Source organism: Amyelois transitella, chromosome 3, assembly GCF_032362555.1.
Source record: "Amyelois transitella isolate CPQ chromosome 3, ilAmyTran1.1, whole genome shotgun sequence".
NCBI lineage: Eukaryota > Metazoa > Arthropoda > Insecta > Lepidoptera > Pyralidae > Amyelois > Amyelois transitella.
The window spans coordinates 541,458-558,641 of record NC_083506.1 but is presented as its reverse complement, the minus strand read 5'-3'; the positions used below and the strand labels follow the sequence as shown (position 1 = coordinate 558,641).

The following is a 17,184-nucleotide window of genomic DNA, read 5'->3' as shown; positions in this document are numbered from 1 at the left end:
TTTCTGTTACTATGGTAACGTCATTGATAACAAAAGCATGGCCAATGGCCGTGTTCAAAATTTTCGTGTTTACTGTCACACCGCTAAGTTGCAATGCGACCTAGAAACTATATTTTTTATCGATTAAACAATTCTAGATAATTGTGTGTTAAATGTAAGGGTATCTTATAGTTACGGGACGACTGTTTAGAAAATGTTTAAGAACACATTTCAGTCCGGTTTCCTGTCCATTCTTTACAGTATAGGCAGTAAGCCGCTACAGATTTGGGACAAAAAGGTACGAAATGGGCACATAAAAAGGATTACAGACAACGATATTCAAAGCCTGGTGCTTGAGATTGTTGGAACAAATGTCAGCACAACGTACATTACTTGCCCCGCCGACCCGAAGAAAACACTCGGTATCAAGCTACCTTTCCTGGTTATGATCATAAAGAATCTGAAGAAATACTTCACTTTTGAAGTTCAGGTAAAGCATACTTGATAATACTATTTAATATACATTTTACTTTTTATCTACGGCCTAAATATGAATATAATATTTTATTCTAACCTCCAATATTTGTTTACAGGTATTGGATGACAAAAATGTTCGAAGGAGGTTTAGAGCCAGTAACTATCAATCAACTACAAGGGTTAAACCCTTTATCTGCACAATGCCAATGAGACTAGATGAGGGTTGGAACCAAATTCAATTTAATTTGGCTGATTTCACTCGTAGGGCTTATGGCACCAACTATGTTGAGACGTTGAGGGTCCAAATTCATGCTAACTGCCGAATAAGAAGAGTTTACTTCTCCGACCGATTGTATTCTGAGGATGAATTGCCAGCAGAATTCAAACTTTTCCTTCCAATACAGAACAAGGCTAAAACAGCAGTAGCTACATAAAAATCCTCTGTAATGCAATGGGTTTTTAATTTAGTGAATTGTAATAATAAGCCTATTTTTTTCATATTTTATAATGTATGGTTTCTTACCACCCTTACATACTTTTGTACATTTTATTTATTACTGTACAATTTTAATAAATTAATAAAAGCACTTACGTTATGAATCAATTTGTTTTAATATAAATTAGGAATCTGTTTTAGTTTTCAGTACATATTTGCAAAACTGATATTATTTTTACAGCCTGCATTAACAAATAAGGAATTGTCACAATCTTCTTCTCGTCTTTTTCACTTTCGTGGTAGGCAGAGCTATCAGTCTTAGTCAATCTTTCAAAAAAAAGCATCCCAAGTTTATTTCAGTCATTCTTTTAGATGCTTTTAACAAACAACGTAGGAAGAAAAGCTTAGAGTTTGTTTGTGTAGTGGGTAGTTGTGCAGCAACATAGCACAGCATTTCAAACATGTTGTGCTATTATGCTCTTTTAAAATTTCACTGCCTAGAAGTAAGTTACATTAAATTAACCAATCTCCTGCTAAATTCTCTTTCACGAACGGGGTTAAGGTATAATGTCTCCTTCACTCTCTATTTTATTACCCGATTATAGACTGGGTGCCCTTGATGGATTTAGAAACCTAAAAACACAGCCTCATTTTTTCTGCTAATATTTCATTTTATAGCGCAACGCAACGAAAATAAAAATCATATTATCATATTATTTAAATATAATATTGACAATAATTGATATCAATACAACACATCACTAAAATTTCGTGCGATAGATTAGCTGTCAGTCACATCACTAGTACTACTTTTGAAAAATGGCTGTGGACTTTGCTTACGATTTTAAAATAATTTTATTTATTATTTCAATATTCTTGCTATCGCAATGCAATGGAAATGATATTTTAGGATGTGGAGGATTTGTGAAAAGCCATGTTAGCTTGGATTTCTCTAAAATTGAAATCGGACTGTAAGTTAACCTCAAAAGTACTAATTAGATTTTCATTTAAATAATTGAGATATTTTTAATTATAGGTTTTATTATGTAATAAATTCATATTTTTCAATTATATAAGTATTAATTCGGTAAATGAAAAAAAATCCTATCTTTTTAGTTACACCAAATCAGGAATTTTGAAAGAGAAGACTGAATGTGCCCCAAATAATGGGTATTACTTCTTGCCACTTTACGAGAAAGGAGAATACATCTTAAAGGTCCATCCTCCCGCTGGATGGAGTTTCGAACCTTCCCAAGTGGAGCTGACAATAGACGGAGTTACTGATCAATGTTCAACAAGCCAAGATATTAATTTTTCATTCAATGGATTTGGAATTACCGGAAAGGTGATCACAGCTGGTCAACAGAAGGGCCCGGCGGGTATTTCAGTGCAGTTGGTAGATAATAAGGGAGAAGTGAGGGACACCGTAACATCAGTTGGTGGGGACTTCCATTTTACCCCAATTATTCCGGGAAAATATACTGTAAAGGCTTCTCATCCAAGGTTTGTAGCTTTTTATTAATTGAATTCTGAATGCAGAATCATGGGATCAAAAGTGACTTAGAGAAAGGTCACATATGATGGAATGATGACATCAGAAAGGTGGCAGGCATTTAATGGGCACTTACTGCCCTAAAAATAAACAGTGGAAAGACTTGAAGGAGCCCTATATCCTATATTTGATTAACAAAGGAAGATTATCCAGCCTGAATATAAATGAACTCCAAAAGAATTTGATGATTGATTAATGAAAATAATTTAAAATATTAGTTATTAATAATTATACATACTGTGTAAAATAATTTAATAGTTGAGATTAGTCCTCTTTTTGTAATCAGGTCGACAACTAGTCAATCCAGCAGGCTTTGAATAGCACACATGATGCAGTTTTAGTTTTGTGAAAAATTATCGCTGTTTCTTTTTTTAATATGACGTGAAACAGGACAACAATATTTTATCCCGCGATAAGAGCGTCGTCGCGCGTGTATGCCAGCCCTGCGGGAGAGAGAAAGTTATAGTTAAATGAGCTTGTATCATGAAAAGTTAATAAAATCACTTTCTAGCCCTATCCCTAAAATTGGCAATATTTTTTTTAAATAGGTGGAAGTTAGATCCTTCCCAAGCTGTAGTGCAGGTCAAGGAAGGTAACACGGCCCTGCCTGTGGGCGTGCTGGCCGTCAAAGGTTACGATGTGAGGGGCTCCGTCACCGCATTCGGCTCTGCTATTGGTGGAGTCTACGTTCTTTTGTATTCTAAAGAGGTGTGAATGAAGATTTTTTTTTTTAATTTGTGCATGTTTTATGTATTCAATTAAAGTATTATAGAAACTTTGAATTTACAAATAGTTATCCTAAAAATAAAGTTTTGGAGTAAAATGATGATTCCTGAATTAATTTAAAGTCAAGCAACATAAATATTGTACAAAATCTTTGAATAAATTTAGCTGTAGACATTACATTGGCTCAATAAATTGGCGATTGACCTATTTTACAATGCCTGCTTGATTAAATGAATCGTCTGAATCATAACCTAACTTGAAATGTTTCAAAAATTTGTTTGTTTTTACTTGTTCCAAGGCAAGTCCCAAGTTCCGAGTGGAGGGCTGCAACACAGCGATGTTACAAGGATTACCGGACTCTAAGGACTCTCCGATATGCCACACTATCACAGATTCCAATGGGGAATTCACCTTTGGTTTAGTACCTGCTGGAGAGTACAAGTAAGTTAATTGTAACTATTGTCTACACTTATATTTTATTATAAAGTGGAAAATTTTGTTTTTATGTTTGTTTGATTATAATGAATAGGCTCAAAAACTACTGGATTGTTTTTTAAATTTCTTAACATAGGCTATATTTTATTTTTTTAAAAGATAGAGTTTCCGCATGATATTTGGGTTTTTGGACACAAAGTGTAAAAAATCAACCAGAAAAATTACTTATTTTACATACGCTGCCTATACTATAAAAGATAGAACCATAAAATAACGACTGAGGTATAGGCTTTTAAACTAAAGATTTCTTTTTTAGGTGATGGGTTAGCAACCTGTCGCTGTTTGAATATCAATTCCATCATTAAGCCATACAACTTAACATGGCCTTTCAGTCTTTTGAACACAGGATAGAAACGTTACTATATGAATGTACGTAGTAAGATTTCTTTATTTTCAGACTCATGGTACTCCCGACGCCACCAGGACAAGTGACATATATCATGAAGCCAGAACAAGTGCCGTTCACCGTGCTTCATGATAGCATTTATATCAAGAACGCCTTCGAGGTAATGACCATTTGGAAGCCTCCTTTATGTAGAACGTTTGGCATTGCGTCACCGGAATATAAGTATGTCACGGGAAAACAACAAGAATCGTACGTTTATAATTTTCCTAGGAAGTTTTTAAAATTTCGTAGGAGGAGATGATCTGTTTTATTTTACGTCCACATTTCCGTAAATTGATAAACTTAGCGAACTCACTCGTAAAATAATAAGTAAGCAATTACCAAACGACATGTGCGCTCTGATTGGTTGAATGAGTGACGTGTTCCTTCTCTTTCATCTCCTCCGCCATTATCGCTATGGAGCGATAAACATTCTATTTTATATTGGTGCCGGGAACCACACGGCATCAATATAAAAAGAATAGGGCCACTCCATCTGTTTCCTATGGATGTCGTAAAAGGCGACTAAGGGATAGGCTTATAAACTTGAGATTCTTCTTTAAGGCGATGGGCTAGCAACCTGGTACTATTTGAACAGTTTAACGTGGCCTATCAGTCTTTTATGCCGCAAGCCCCGCAATTACATGAATGAATGAGCTAAACATCAGTAGACCGTGTATTTTTCAATATGCGAAATTTTGGACGTAAGATAAAACAATTCATCTCTCGTTTAGAATGCTACAAAATATAATTAATCTCTTGGGAACTGTATAAACTTGCGGTTCTTGTTATTTTCCTGTGATATTTCTATACATAGTTTCACAGTATAGGTAAGTCACTGCAGACAGTATGTAAGGACACTTATATGCTGTGAAATAGATTTGGAGATTTTTTTTTAAAATATAATTTTTATTCACACACACATTATTTTCTTAGATAACTGTTACATACATATTGTTCTGTTATAGATAACAGGTTTCACCCTGGCGAGCTCTGCGCGCTCCGCAGTGGGTGCGGACGTGAGCGGAGCCCAAGTGCTACTGGACGGGCGGGCGGTCGCCAAGACAGATGCTGATGGAAAGTTCACATTGACCAATCTACAGCCTGGGACTTACGCGATGAGATTACAACATGGTCAGTTACATACATATGGTCACGTCTATATCCCTTGCGGGGTAGGCAGAGTCAACAGTCTTGAGAAGACTGAATGGCCACGTTCAGCTATTTGGCTTAATGATAGAATTGAGATTCAAATAGTGACAGGTTGCTAGCCCATCGCCTAAAAGAAGAATCCCAAGCTTGTGAGCCTATCCCTTAGTCGCTTTTTACGACATCCATGGCAAAGAGTGGTGTGGTCCTATTCTTTTTTGTAATGGTGCCGGGAACCACACGGCACTGGTAATTTACATTTTTTTGAACAGTTATTTCTTGTAAAACATACGTAGAGTTGTAATGTATAATATAATAATATGCTGCAGTGCAGTTTGTTACCGCTTCTTCTGCACTGACGCTTTGGAAGGTTTGGTTTTTTATTATGACGTGAAATGAGACAGCGATAGCTTTTCGCGCGATAATAACGGCTTAATGCGAAGCTTGTGAGCCTATCCCTTAGTCGCTTTTTACGACATCCATGGCAAAGAGTGGCTTTTTCATTTTTCAAGATTGGATCCAATTTTGAAAATTTTCTCTTGATTTTAATGTGTGGTTTTATAACAAAAGTTGCTTGTTTTCATTAAAATAAAACTTTATCTAAGAGATGTATCCATAATTTATTATTTTACAACAGAAACTTCAACACACGACACGCAACTGTCGGTGACTCAAGCGGGCCGCATCCGCGTGGCGGGCGACGCGGAGTCCAAGTGGCGCGTGTGCGGCTCTGTCACCCCCGCACAGGCGCGGGGCGTGAGCATTACTGACACCAAGAGAAATAAGGTCATACCCATCACGCCTGGGGATGATGGTAAGATTTGATGTATTGTTTCGTGACTTCATCTTTTTATGATTAATAAATTGCTATCCCATTTTACCATACACATATCAAGAATGTCAACTTTTATTTCCGTATGTATACTTGCTTTTTTTACATTCATAGATACATAAAATCACGCCTTTTTCCCGGAGGTATAGATAGAGTCTACATCATACTTTGCTGTTTTTAAATTTATCTATACTAATATTATAAAACTGAAGAGTTAGTTTGTTTGAACGCGCTAATCTCAGGAACTACTAGTTCAAATTGAAAACTTATTTTTGTTTTGTGTCTATATAATATCACGCTGCAACTATTAGGAGCGAAGAAATAATGGAAAATGTGAAAAAAAAACGGGGAAAATTATTCATCCATGAGAGCTCCAATGGTGCCCAAAATAACTATTCCACGGCGGACGAAGTCGCGGGCACAGCTAGTAATTGATAAAGTGTATATATTTTTTAACAGGTAAATGGTGTATCTTCCTGTCAGCCGGTGCGTACATAGCGCAAGTGGTCGTGAGCGAGCAAGAACAGAGAGATGGACTGCAGTGAGTGTTGAATGTACCCTCTGTAGGAAGTATAGTTATAAAAGTTGTTTATTCCTACAGAAGATAGAAGGAGAAAAGAGGAGAGAAATAATTCAATTAAAAATCACTATATTATTCAACGGGAAAGAGATCGCGGCAAGTGGAAAGAGGTAGTCTCTGCCTACCCCTCCGGGAAAGAGGCGTGATTTTATGTTTGTATGTATGTATGTATTATTCAACATAAAATTAAGAACATCTAACAATAAAAATTATTTTTGACATCTCTCTAACAAACAACATCATGGCAACCGTTGCTATGGCGTATACCAAGAAGGTTGCCTACACCCTCTAATGTCAATGGTCCCAGTGATAGTCCCTGGAGGGTACCACGGGTATTATTTTACCCGTGGTCCCTGAATTTAGTGTAACCCAACTAATTTGTAAATGTATGTACTGTGGCGACATGTCTACGCCATACGTCACAAAAATAAAATAACGCGACGCTATCAGTCAAAAACAGCGAAATACCTAAATCGCGCAAGCAAAGATTTCACGGATTGGAGCATATGTATATACAACCTCCGACACAACATCGTGTGTCGCGCGGTTCCCCAGGCGTCACACCAGCCTGGCGGGAGATCTTCCCTTTGGTGGCAAATTATATAATGTATTGTGATAACGAATTTGGCGCAATTAACGCCATGATAAAAGTGTTTTCCGACAAACATATTATGGGCTGTTATTACCATTGGGGACATTGCATGTGGAGAAATGCGGAACTGCTGAAATTTGATAGATACATATTATCTTGTCTATATCCCTTGCGGGGTAGACAGAGCCAACTGTCTTCAAAAGACTGATTCGCCACGTTCAGCTGTTCGGCTTAATGATAGAATTGAAATTCAAATAGTGACAGGTTGCTAGCCCACCCCGACTTTCTCATGAGTAGGATTATTGATTTTCATACAAACTTTCACCTTCCATTTTTGTATTTTTGGGGTTGGTTTTTGAAAAATAAAAGTATCCTTCAAACGCGGGTTTTTAACTATATGCATACCAAATTTCATTCGAATCGGTACAGCGGTTTAGCTGTAAAAGCGGAACAGACAGACTTTCGCATTTAAGATATCAGTAAGGGATAAATTACGCAAGGGTATGATAAGCCCATACAGTCATTGTATTTAGTTCTGACTTTAGTTTATGAGCAATATTTCCTCCCACAGATTCTACCCACTCTCCCATAAGTTGCTAGTCAAAGACTCTGCCATAGAAGACATATCTTTCTCCCAACTCAAGGGGGAGCTCACAGGCAGGATTGTGTGTTCGTCTGCTCTGTGCGACCTCCTCACCGTCACGCTGCGCCCTCTGTCGGCAGACGGCGGGTACGTCGGAAAACCACTCACTTTGAACGCTAAAGGTGAGTCAAAAACAATTTCTGACTTAAGGTTAGATTAAATTTCTTTTTATTTTATTCTCTCTCATTTCTGCGTGTTCCCGGTTGCACCCCTCCCTTTTTTATTATTTCTTTTTTTATTTCACAGACGGCAAATACAAATTCGTTGACGTCCTACCGGGCAGTGTGGAAATCTCAGTGCCTCACGACAGGCTCTGTTGGCAAGACTCCACTCACAACGTGGTGCTAACTCAACAACACGCCACTGTACCTGATTTCGTTCATACTGGATATGTGCTTAAGTTCCATAGCTCTCATGATGTACAGGTAATTTTTTGAAATTGTAGGACTTAAGAGATGATTAAGTTTCGGGTCTCTCATCACATCTCTTGTGGTTTACGATATTCAGGTAATGTTAAAGACGTGTGATATAGATTGGGGTCACCCAAGGACGTGTTCTAGGTCCATCTCAATATTATTTAGCTGGAGTTCCCCAAGGAAGCGTTCTAGGTCTTTACTCTTTATAACATTCCTACAAACCTACCTATCATGTATCGGCAGGTGGACTACAAATCGTCTAAATCATCCGGGTCTCTGTCCATCCCGCGGGGCTCTAGCCAGCAGTGCGTGCGCGAGGCGGGCCGCTACCAGCTGACGCCGCGCGGCTGCCACCGCTTCCGGCCCGCCAGCATCTACGCCGACACCGCTGATGCTGAGGTGAGATTGACAAATCTATACATATAATATGGTCACGTGTATATCCCTTGTGGGGTAGACAGAGCCAACAGTCTTGAATTACTGAATGGCCACGTTCAGCTATTTAGCTTAATGATGGAATTGAGATTCAAATAGTGACAGGTTGCTATCTCATCGCCTAAAAAAGAATCCCAAGTAAGCTTATCCTTTAGTCGCATTTTACGACATCCATGGGAAAGAGATGTAGTGGTCCTATTCTTTTTTGTATTGATCCTATTCTTTTTTGTATTGGTGCCGGTAACCACACGGCACAATATTATTATTGTATCATCAAAACATGTTTGTTCCAGACGATTCACTTCGAGGCCGTTTCGCACGCGGTCGTGGTACGGGTGACGTCGCCGGAGCCGGCCCAGGATCTGAAGCTGAGGGTCACCATGGACGCCGCGGGCACCACCGACGTGGGACCCTTGGAACCCAAACCCATGCCCACTGGCGGATACGTGTATGAACATACATTGTATATGGCTGATGTGAGTGGACTTTTTATTTCTTATGTAGCCGTTGTACGTGATGCAGTGTAGTTTGTTCCGCCATTTCTTCTACACGTGCGCTTGTGTAGAAGAATTTGTACTTTAGTTGTGTTGGTGTTATTAAGCGATACCTTGCATCTTTTTTAGAAAATAAATTTATTTAAATTAAACCTGTGTAAAGAAATAAAGCGTGTTGTTGTTTTTGCACTTTCGAATATGTCCAATCCATGTCTTTCTCACGGATGCAGCTAAAGTTGACTTAAAGAATAGACACATTCATCTAGCGCACCTTAAATATGTTCGAATATGTGTGCAGGGCGAAGTGGGCACCGTGCACGCTGTTTCGTCCAGCCTGCTGATGGAGGGCGCGCCGGCGCAGCTGCGGGGCGCGCGCGACTGCCAGCCCGGCGCCGCGCTGCTGCGGGCCGTGCGCGCGCGCACGCTGCGCGGCCGCCTGCTGCCGCCCGTGCCCGGCGCCACGCTCACGCTCGCCAGCGGTCAGTCACCTCGCCAATCACCGGTAGCATGGCATGCGCAAATTTGTCCAGTGCATTGACGGCTTCTGTGGCGCAGCGGTAGTACGCTCGTCTGTGACACCGGAGGTCCCGGGTTCGAATCCCGGCCGGGAAAGGATATTTTTCTGATTTGATTGCTTGGATTTTATTTGTAGATATAAGTATTTATTATAAAATTTAACATCGTTGGGCTTGCAGCTCGTAAGATAAGTTTCGAACTTACTTCTTCAGGGCTTACTCAATCTGTGCAATTTATCCATTATCATTCATTTATATGACATACAGCTGAATGTAGCCTATCAGTCTTTTCAAGACTGTTGGCTCTGTCAACCCAACAAAGGATAAAGTCTTGTATGTATGATAGACTCCCTTTCCCCGCAGACGACTTCAAACTCGTCCAAACGACGACATCAGACATATGTACATATGTATGTATGATAGACTCCCTTTCCCGCAGACGACTTCAAACTCGTCCAAACGACGACATCCGACGGCACCTACCGCTTCGGACCGTTGGACGCGTCAAAGAAATACACCATCACCGCTGAGAAGGAGTCCTACGTGTTCAGCGAGCCCGACGAGCGCGGCGACATCCGGGCGCACAAGCTGGCCGAGATCACTGTGGAGCTGCTGGACGAGGCTGATGGGGCTCCGTTGCAGGTATCTTAGATATGTAGTAGAAAATGCTGCAGTGCAGTTTGTTACCGCTTCTTCTGCACTTACGCCTTGGAAGCGGCAGTAAACTTAGTTGAAAGTAATTTGTTTGACGTCAACCAATGTTGTTAAACCATACGTTTTGACAATTATTAAGCGTTATGAAGTATCCTATAGTAATGAATAAAAATTTTTGAATTTTGAATTTTTTGAATATATAAAATTCTTGTGTCACAATGTTCGTTCCCGTGCTACTCCTCCGAAGCGGCTTGACCGATTCTCATGTTTTGTAAGCATACTAAGTAGGTCTGAGAATCGGTCAACATCTATGCTGTCGTAGGGTTGTCCACCCTTAACATTTTTTTTAACTAGAAATTACTTTAAAAATATTATAATATGGCAAGAAAACGTTTTCCGGGATGGATAGTAAGTATATATAATGAATGCGTACGAAAAGGTAGAAGTAAGAAGGCCTAGACGAACATCTTTTTCCTATAAATTTATTTTTTGCTTAGTTGCTGCTATTTTATATATTTATACGTACATACACATACATATAGACTCTTGTCTTGAAGAAACTGATATGCCACTTTCAGCTGTTTGGCTTAATGATAGAATTGAGATTCAAGTAGTGACAGGTTGCTAGCTCATCGCATGAAAGAAGAATTCCAAGTTTATAAGCTTTACCCTTAGTCGCCTTTTATGACAACCGCTGGAAAGAGATGGTGTGGTCCTATTCTTTTTATCTGTATTTAATACTGCAAAGATATTTTTTTAGAGATTTTGACTAGAGGATTTAAAGGATCTTGATCTAATAATCGCCTAGCATAACTTTATTCTATTTAGCACTAATTCTTAACATACATACATAAAATCACGCCTTTTTCCGGAGGAGTAGGCAGAGACTACATCTTACCACTTGCCACGATTTCTGCATACTTCCTTCGCTTCATCCACATTCATAACTCTCTTCATGCAAGCTCGGCGGTTTCGGGTACTTTTGACCTGACCCTTTGCCAGGACGTTCTTAATTTGATCAAGATACGTTCGTCTAGGCCTTCCCACTCCGACCTTTCCCTTCATACTCTCCTTGTATATCCTCTTAGTCAAGTTGTTTATTTAATTAAAGCACCTGGTTGACCGAGCTTTGCTCGGTTTTTTGTTTTTGGTAGAACGTGTTTTAATATTCGTCAAGTTTTGCAATGGCGTTATAGATGGCGCTGATATAGTTTCTTAAAACGCGGGTTTTTAAATGTTTTTATATCTTGGGAACCGAGCTTTTCTCGAACTCTACGACCTTGATAAATCGATTCCATGAGCCGAAAAGCCCCTAATCTGTAACTTTTATGAAAATCGTTGGAGCCGTTTCCGAGATCCTGATTATATATATACAAGAATTGCTCGTTTAAATATATTAGCATTTAGCATCTATCGTTCCCCAGGGAGCCCCGGTGTCAGTCAGCGGCGGCACGTACCGGCGCGTGCTGGCGGCGGGCGAGGACGGCCGCGCCCGCTTCACGGCGCTGCAGCCGGCCGATTACTACATCAAGCCCCACGCCAAAGAGTACAGGTTCAATCCCCAGCATCAGGTGCTGAAGGTCGCCGACGGGCAGAACCAGAAGCTCACGCTGAAGTGAGTTTTTGTGATGAAGTTTTATCGTACATACATACCTATGTTTGATCATGTCTATATCCCTTAGGGGGTGGACAGAGCTAACGGTCTTGAAGAGACTGATAGGCCGCGTTCGGCTGTTTGGCTTAATGATAGAATTGAGATTCTATTATAGATTGCTAGCCCATCGCCTAAGAGAACAATCCCAAGTTTACAAGCTTTAGTCGCTTTTTACGACATCCATGGGAATGAGATGGTGTGGTCCTTTTATTTTTTTATTGCTGCCGGGATCCACCATTTATCATATACTAACTGTTGTCCGTCTCTACGCATTAAAAGGCATATGTTCTTCCTCAGGGTCAACTCTATCTTTGTATCAAAATTCATCAAAATCGGTTAAGTGGTTTAGGCGTGAAAGCGTAACAGACATACAGAGTTACTTTCGCATTTATAGTTATTAATCAAGTTAGCGGATGTTTTAAGCGCCTTCGTTGATTAAATTCTAGCATTTATGTCTACTTAATCATATTTCAATTCTTGAGGTATTTCACGTACGAGTATATATGCAATTTATTCTGATTGTTTGCAAGCGCCTTCTTAAAAGGAGCATAATTTTTTTTTATTGTTTTTACGAAAATTGATAGATTTCGTTTTATACATACATACATATAGTCACGTCTATATCCCTTACGGGGTAGACAGAGCCAATAGTCCCGAAAAGACAGATTGGCCACGTTCAGCTGCTCGGCTTAATGATGGCATTGAGATTCAAATAGTGATAGGTTGCTAGCCCATCGCTTAAAAATAGGATCGCAATTTTATAAACCTCTCCCTTAGTCGCCTTCTACGACATCCATGGGAAAGAGATGGAGTGGTCCTATTCTTTTTTTGTTTTGGTGCCGTGTGGTTCCCGGCACCTATATATATATATATATATATATATATATATATATATATATATATATATATATATATATATATTTATTAATTCCCAGGGGCCGGCGCGTGGCGTGGTCGTGCGTCGGCACGGTGTCGTGGCTGGGGCGCGCGGGCGTGGCGGGCGCCGCGCTGGCCGCCACGCCCGCGCCGCCCGCCGCGCCCTGCCCCGCGCAGGACGCCACTAGCGACGCCGCCGGCGGCTTCAGGTAACTCTACTCACTCGTGTATAGTCTACGCTGTTTTCACGGCCACCACGGGCGGCGTGTTTGGCGCAGCGGCTTCGTTCTCGCCTGTGAACCGTGTGGCCTGGGGTCGGTTCCCGGTCCTGCTGGACCCGTGGTAAATGATACGCGAATCGTCGCCGGGTTTATAGCCCAATGTTCTTATCCAGACTCTTATGCAAATTATAAAAAAAGATTAATGTCGCAGTGTAGTTTGTTCTGCTTCCTTTACACATGCGCTTTGGAAGCGGTAGTAGGTTATATAATTAGATTTAAGTGATGTGACGTCATTAAGTGATACCTTGTATCCAATTTTGAAAATAAATCTTTTCTATTCTATTAGTTCCATAGATAACGCGTGAAGAGGTAACAAACAAACATTACTTTCGCATTTGTAATATAAGATGTTTTCTGTAAAAATAAGTTGAAATAAGCAGGGACAGGATTAACTTTTATAGGTACTTATTAAATTAATGGATTCCAAAGGTGACTTTTCATGTAGAACCAGCCTTCAGTTGCTGTAATGTGTATCTACGATTTGATCGCGCGATAAACTATCGCTGTCCCGTTTCACGACATTACAAACAGCGACAGTTTTTAGCGCGATAAAAACGGCGTCGCGCGGTCTTTGCTACCCCCACTGGTCGTGATGTTGAGAATGATGTTTTATTGATACTCTTAGACGTTAAAAATATTAATTATAATTTGTTACAATTTTCGAAATCATATATCAACAATTGTATAGTTAGTTCCACATGACACATGTTACTTTGAAGCTAAGCCAATCTTTGTGATTAATCCACTTAGTCTCATATATTTTAACTGTAATTCTTACACAACTGTTACATTGGTTTCAGAATCCGAGGTCTCCTACCAGGATGCGTGTATAAAATCGAGCTTAAAGAGTCTACTAATCCAGAGTTAGCCGGTTTGAGACTGGTCAAAGCACCTGCTTCGTTAGAGGTGGGTAATCTCTAAAAACTGGGCCTACATACGGCCTGGGTCACGTCTATATCCCTTGCGGGGTAGACAGAGCCAACAGTCTTGAAAAGACTGAATGGCCACGTTCAGCTATTTGGCTAACTGGACTTTTTTTATTTAATTTGTGTAGGTGGCGTTTCAGTCACGTTCAGCTGTATGGCTTTATGTTTGAATCGAGATTCAAATAGTGATAAGTTGCCATCGCCTACATGAAGAATCTCATCTATCCTTTAGTCGCCTTTTACGTCATCCAGGGGAAAAAAGATGGTGAGAGAGAACCACATATATGACATAACATAACATTAAGTCCACCTGTTGCACATTTTACGTGTATAAAGTTTCAATTTTAAAAAATATGTATGTACATATGTGTGTACGTGTCGAAATTTATCTCCGTTTTCAGGTGAAAGACAACAAGGACATTGTGAACGTGAAGATCATCGTCATCCAACCTCAGCAGCTGACTGATGTCAACGTACTGGTCCATGCGCCCAATATAGAACACTACAAGACCTTAAGATTGACCCTAGCCGCCGAATCTACACCAAACACGCCCATATACTCGACGAAACTGGATCCGACCGGTTATAACCAGTTGTTGAACCCAGGACTGATGTATGTCCTGCCCAGGTAAGATATTGAACTTTAATTTTGATAAAAATAAGGTACAAAACCCTTAGATTGGCCCTAGCGAACCCAGCTATACCAAACGCGCCAATATACATATAAACTCGCTATAACTGGATCCGACCGGTTATAACCAGTTGTTGAACCTGGCATTAATGTAAGTCCTGCCGAGGTAATATGACTTATATATTTAAATGACAAAAAAAATACGAACTAATAAATATAGGAGCGATTAGTTTATTATTACAATTTTGCAAATATTATGAAGAGGATAGATTAGATTAGGAGAGGAAGGTAGGAAAGTTAAAGGTTAAACCTTCCAAGAGTGGCATTACTTACTAATCTATTAGGATCAAATGTGTAGGTGCTACTAATAAATATATACGGGACACACTACACAGATTGAATTAGCCTCGAAGTAAGTTCGATACTTGTGTTACGAGATTCTTATTCAACGATACTATACATATTTTTTATAATAAATAATTATATACATAAACATCTAAGCACCAGGACAATGAGAGAAAGTTCGTTTCTCATCATACATACATATATGGTCACGTCTATAACCCTTGCGGGGTAGACAGAGCCAACAGTCTTGAAAAGACTGAATGGCCACGTTCAGCTATTTGGCTTAATGATAGGAATTGAGATTCAAATAGTGACAGGTTGCTAGCCCATCGCCTTAAAAAAGAATCCCAAGTTTGTAAGCCTATCCCTTAGTCGCCTTTTACGACATCTATGGGAAAGAAATGGAGTGGTCCTATTTTTTTTTTATTAGTGCCGGGAACCACACGGCACGTTTCTTATCATACCCTGCAAGTGAAAGTGTTTAACTTTTATTAAAGATATTTCTTTCTTTGCAGGTTGCCGGCGGATAATAAGACTTATGTGTTACAATTAGAGTCCACTTTGTCCAAAGCGACGCATGTTTATAGCGACGAAGTACATTATTTCGTATCAGATGGTAAATTCAAGAGTTTTGATATCGAGTTCGCTCCTAAGGTAAGAGATTGCTACGTTTTATTGTTATTCCTTACTAGCAGCCTGCCACGGCTTTGTCTGTGGTACATACATAGGCTATAACATCCGCAGATAATGTTCCTCTTAACGGTGAAAGAATTTTCATAATCGGTGCAGTATTTCTGTAGATACAATAAAGTTAGAGAGAAGAACAAAAGTTACCTTTTATAAAATCACTAGTTCTTGCGCGGACCTTCGGTCTCGTGGGAAATTATAGAAAAAAGTAGTCTATATTACTCGCAAAGATGCAAATGAGACTGTTTGAGTTCATTCGTTAAAACATACAAAAATACGAATCTTTTCTTTATTATTAGTGTGGATTAATATATATTCGTTATTGTTTTACATCATATCATGCAATTAGCTTCTTGTTTTATTGCAGAACATTTTTTAAGGCATTCTATAATATATTTTTTTCCATAAAAAAAAGCTATACGTTCATCTCTCATTTGGACAAAGTTTGAATGTCAAACTTCTGCTTTTAAGTTCTGAAGATATACAAAGTAACAGACTTCTTTTCGTAATTTTTAGTAAATTTGAAAAAACATTTATTAATTTTTTTCTTAACTTTCAGGTGAAATTATCTGAGCAAGAGTTACGGCAGACCTCATTCCTAGTGGTGCCCTTGCTGATAGCTTTAGCTGTCGCCTACCACCGGCGGGACGCCCTCTGTTCCCAGGCGGGAATTCTCGCGGGAACGCTGTCGGCGCGCCTCGCCGCCCACCCCGCGAGACAGCGCGCCGAGCGACCGGATCTGCTGGACAAAGCCAGCATCGACCACATAGTGTCCACGGTCAACGCCGCCGGCAAGAGATCCAGTAAGAAGAAACAGTGAGATATCTTATATATAAAATTCTCGTGTCACAATGTTTGTCTCCGTACTCCTCCGAAACGGCTTGACCGATTCTCATGAAATTTTGTGAGCATATTGAGTTGAGGTCTGAGAATCGGCCAACATCTATTTTTCATAACCCTTAGTGATAAGGGTTGTCCACACTTAACATTTTTTTTTAACCAAACATAGTTAATAGTTATTTATATGGTAAAACAACGTTTGCCGGGACAGCTAGTTTTGTATATAACTGTAGAAAAATACATACATACATACATACATAAAATCACGCCTCTTTCCCGGAGGGGTAGGCAGAGACTACCTCTTTCCACTTGCCACGATCTCTGCATACTTCTTTCGCTTCGTCCACATTCATAACTCTCTTCATACAAGCTCGGCGGTTTCGGGTACTTTTGACCTGACCCTTTACCAGGACGTCCTTAATTTGATCAAGATACGTTCGTCTAGGTCTTCCCACTCCGACCTTTCCCTCCACACTCTCCTTGTATATCTGCTTAGTCAACCTGCTTTCATTCATCCTCTCCACATGACCGAACCATCTTAACATACCCTTTTCTATTCCTGTAACTACATCTTCTTTCACATC

General features: G+C 39.7%; 2 protein-coding genes across 3 annotated transcripts; both read left to right on the top strand.

The window, feature by feature from the left end:
• Positions 1-24: 24 nt before the first annotated feature.
• LOC106133359 (cilia- and flagella-associated protein 20) lies at positions 25-1,056 on the top strand. The gene is made up of 2 exons (XM_013333063.2): positions 25-469; positions 573-1,056. The coding sequence occupies exons 1-2, from the start codon at positions 194-196 to the stop codon at positions 888-890; spliced, it is 594 nt and encodes a 197-aa protein (XP_013188517.1). The 5' UTR covers positions 25-193; the 3' UTR covers positions 891-1,056.
• Positions 1,057-1,694: 638 nt separating this feature from the next.
• On the top strand, positions 1,695-16,844 carry LOC106133383 (BOS complex subunit NOMO3). Of its 2 annotated transcripts, XM_060949869.1 has the most exons (20): positions 1,695-1,863; positions 2,009-2,395; positions 2,993-3,152; positions 3,469-3,611; positions 4,063-4,171; positions 5,019-5,184; positions 5,837-6,013; positions 6,491-6,572; positions 7,775-7,968; positions 8,093-8,271; positions 8,506-8,661; positions 8,991-9,173; positions 9,490-9,670; positions 10,146-10,348; positions 11,785-11,975; positions 12,950-13,099; positions 13,972-14,077; positions 14,499-14,725; positions 15,589-15,727; positions 16,320-16,844. In XM_060949869.1, exons 1-20 carry the CDS (start codon positions 1,712-1,714, stop codon positions 16,578-16,580), a joined length of 3,546 nt encoding a protein of 1,181 aa, XP_060805852.1. In that variant the 5' UTR covers positions 1,695-1,711; the 3' UTR covers positions 16,581-16,844. The 2 variants fall into 2 exon arrangements, with proteins under 2 accessions (XP_060805852.1, XP_060805859.1); XM_060949876.1 differs by lacking the exon at positions 12,950-13,099.
• Positions 16,845-17,184: the final 340 nt, after the last annotated feature.

Bases quoted from the DNA above. Each gene is read 5' to 3' on its own strand.
- LOC106133359 (XM_013333063.2), top strand. From the start codon at position 194: ATGTTTAAGAACACATTTCAGTCCGGTTTCCTGTCCATTCTTTACAGT. The intron at 470-572 runs GTAAAGCATACT...ATTTGTTTACAG, and splicing joins ACTTCACTTTTGAAGTTCAG to GTATTGGATGACAAAAATGT.
- LOC106133383 (XM_060949869.1), top strand. From the start codon at position 1,712: ATGGCTGTGGACTTTGCTTACGATTTTAAAATAATTTTATTTATTATT. The intron at 5,185-5,836 runs GTCAGTTACATA...ATTTTACAACAG, and splicing joins CGCGATGAGATTACAACATG to AAACTTCAACACACGACACG. The intron at 10,349-11,784 runs GTATCTTAGATA...ATCGTTCCCCAG, and splicing joins CTGATGGGGCTCCGTTGCAG to GGAGCCCCGGTGTCAGTCAG.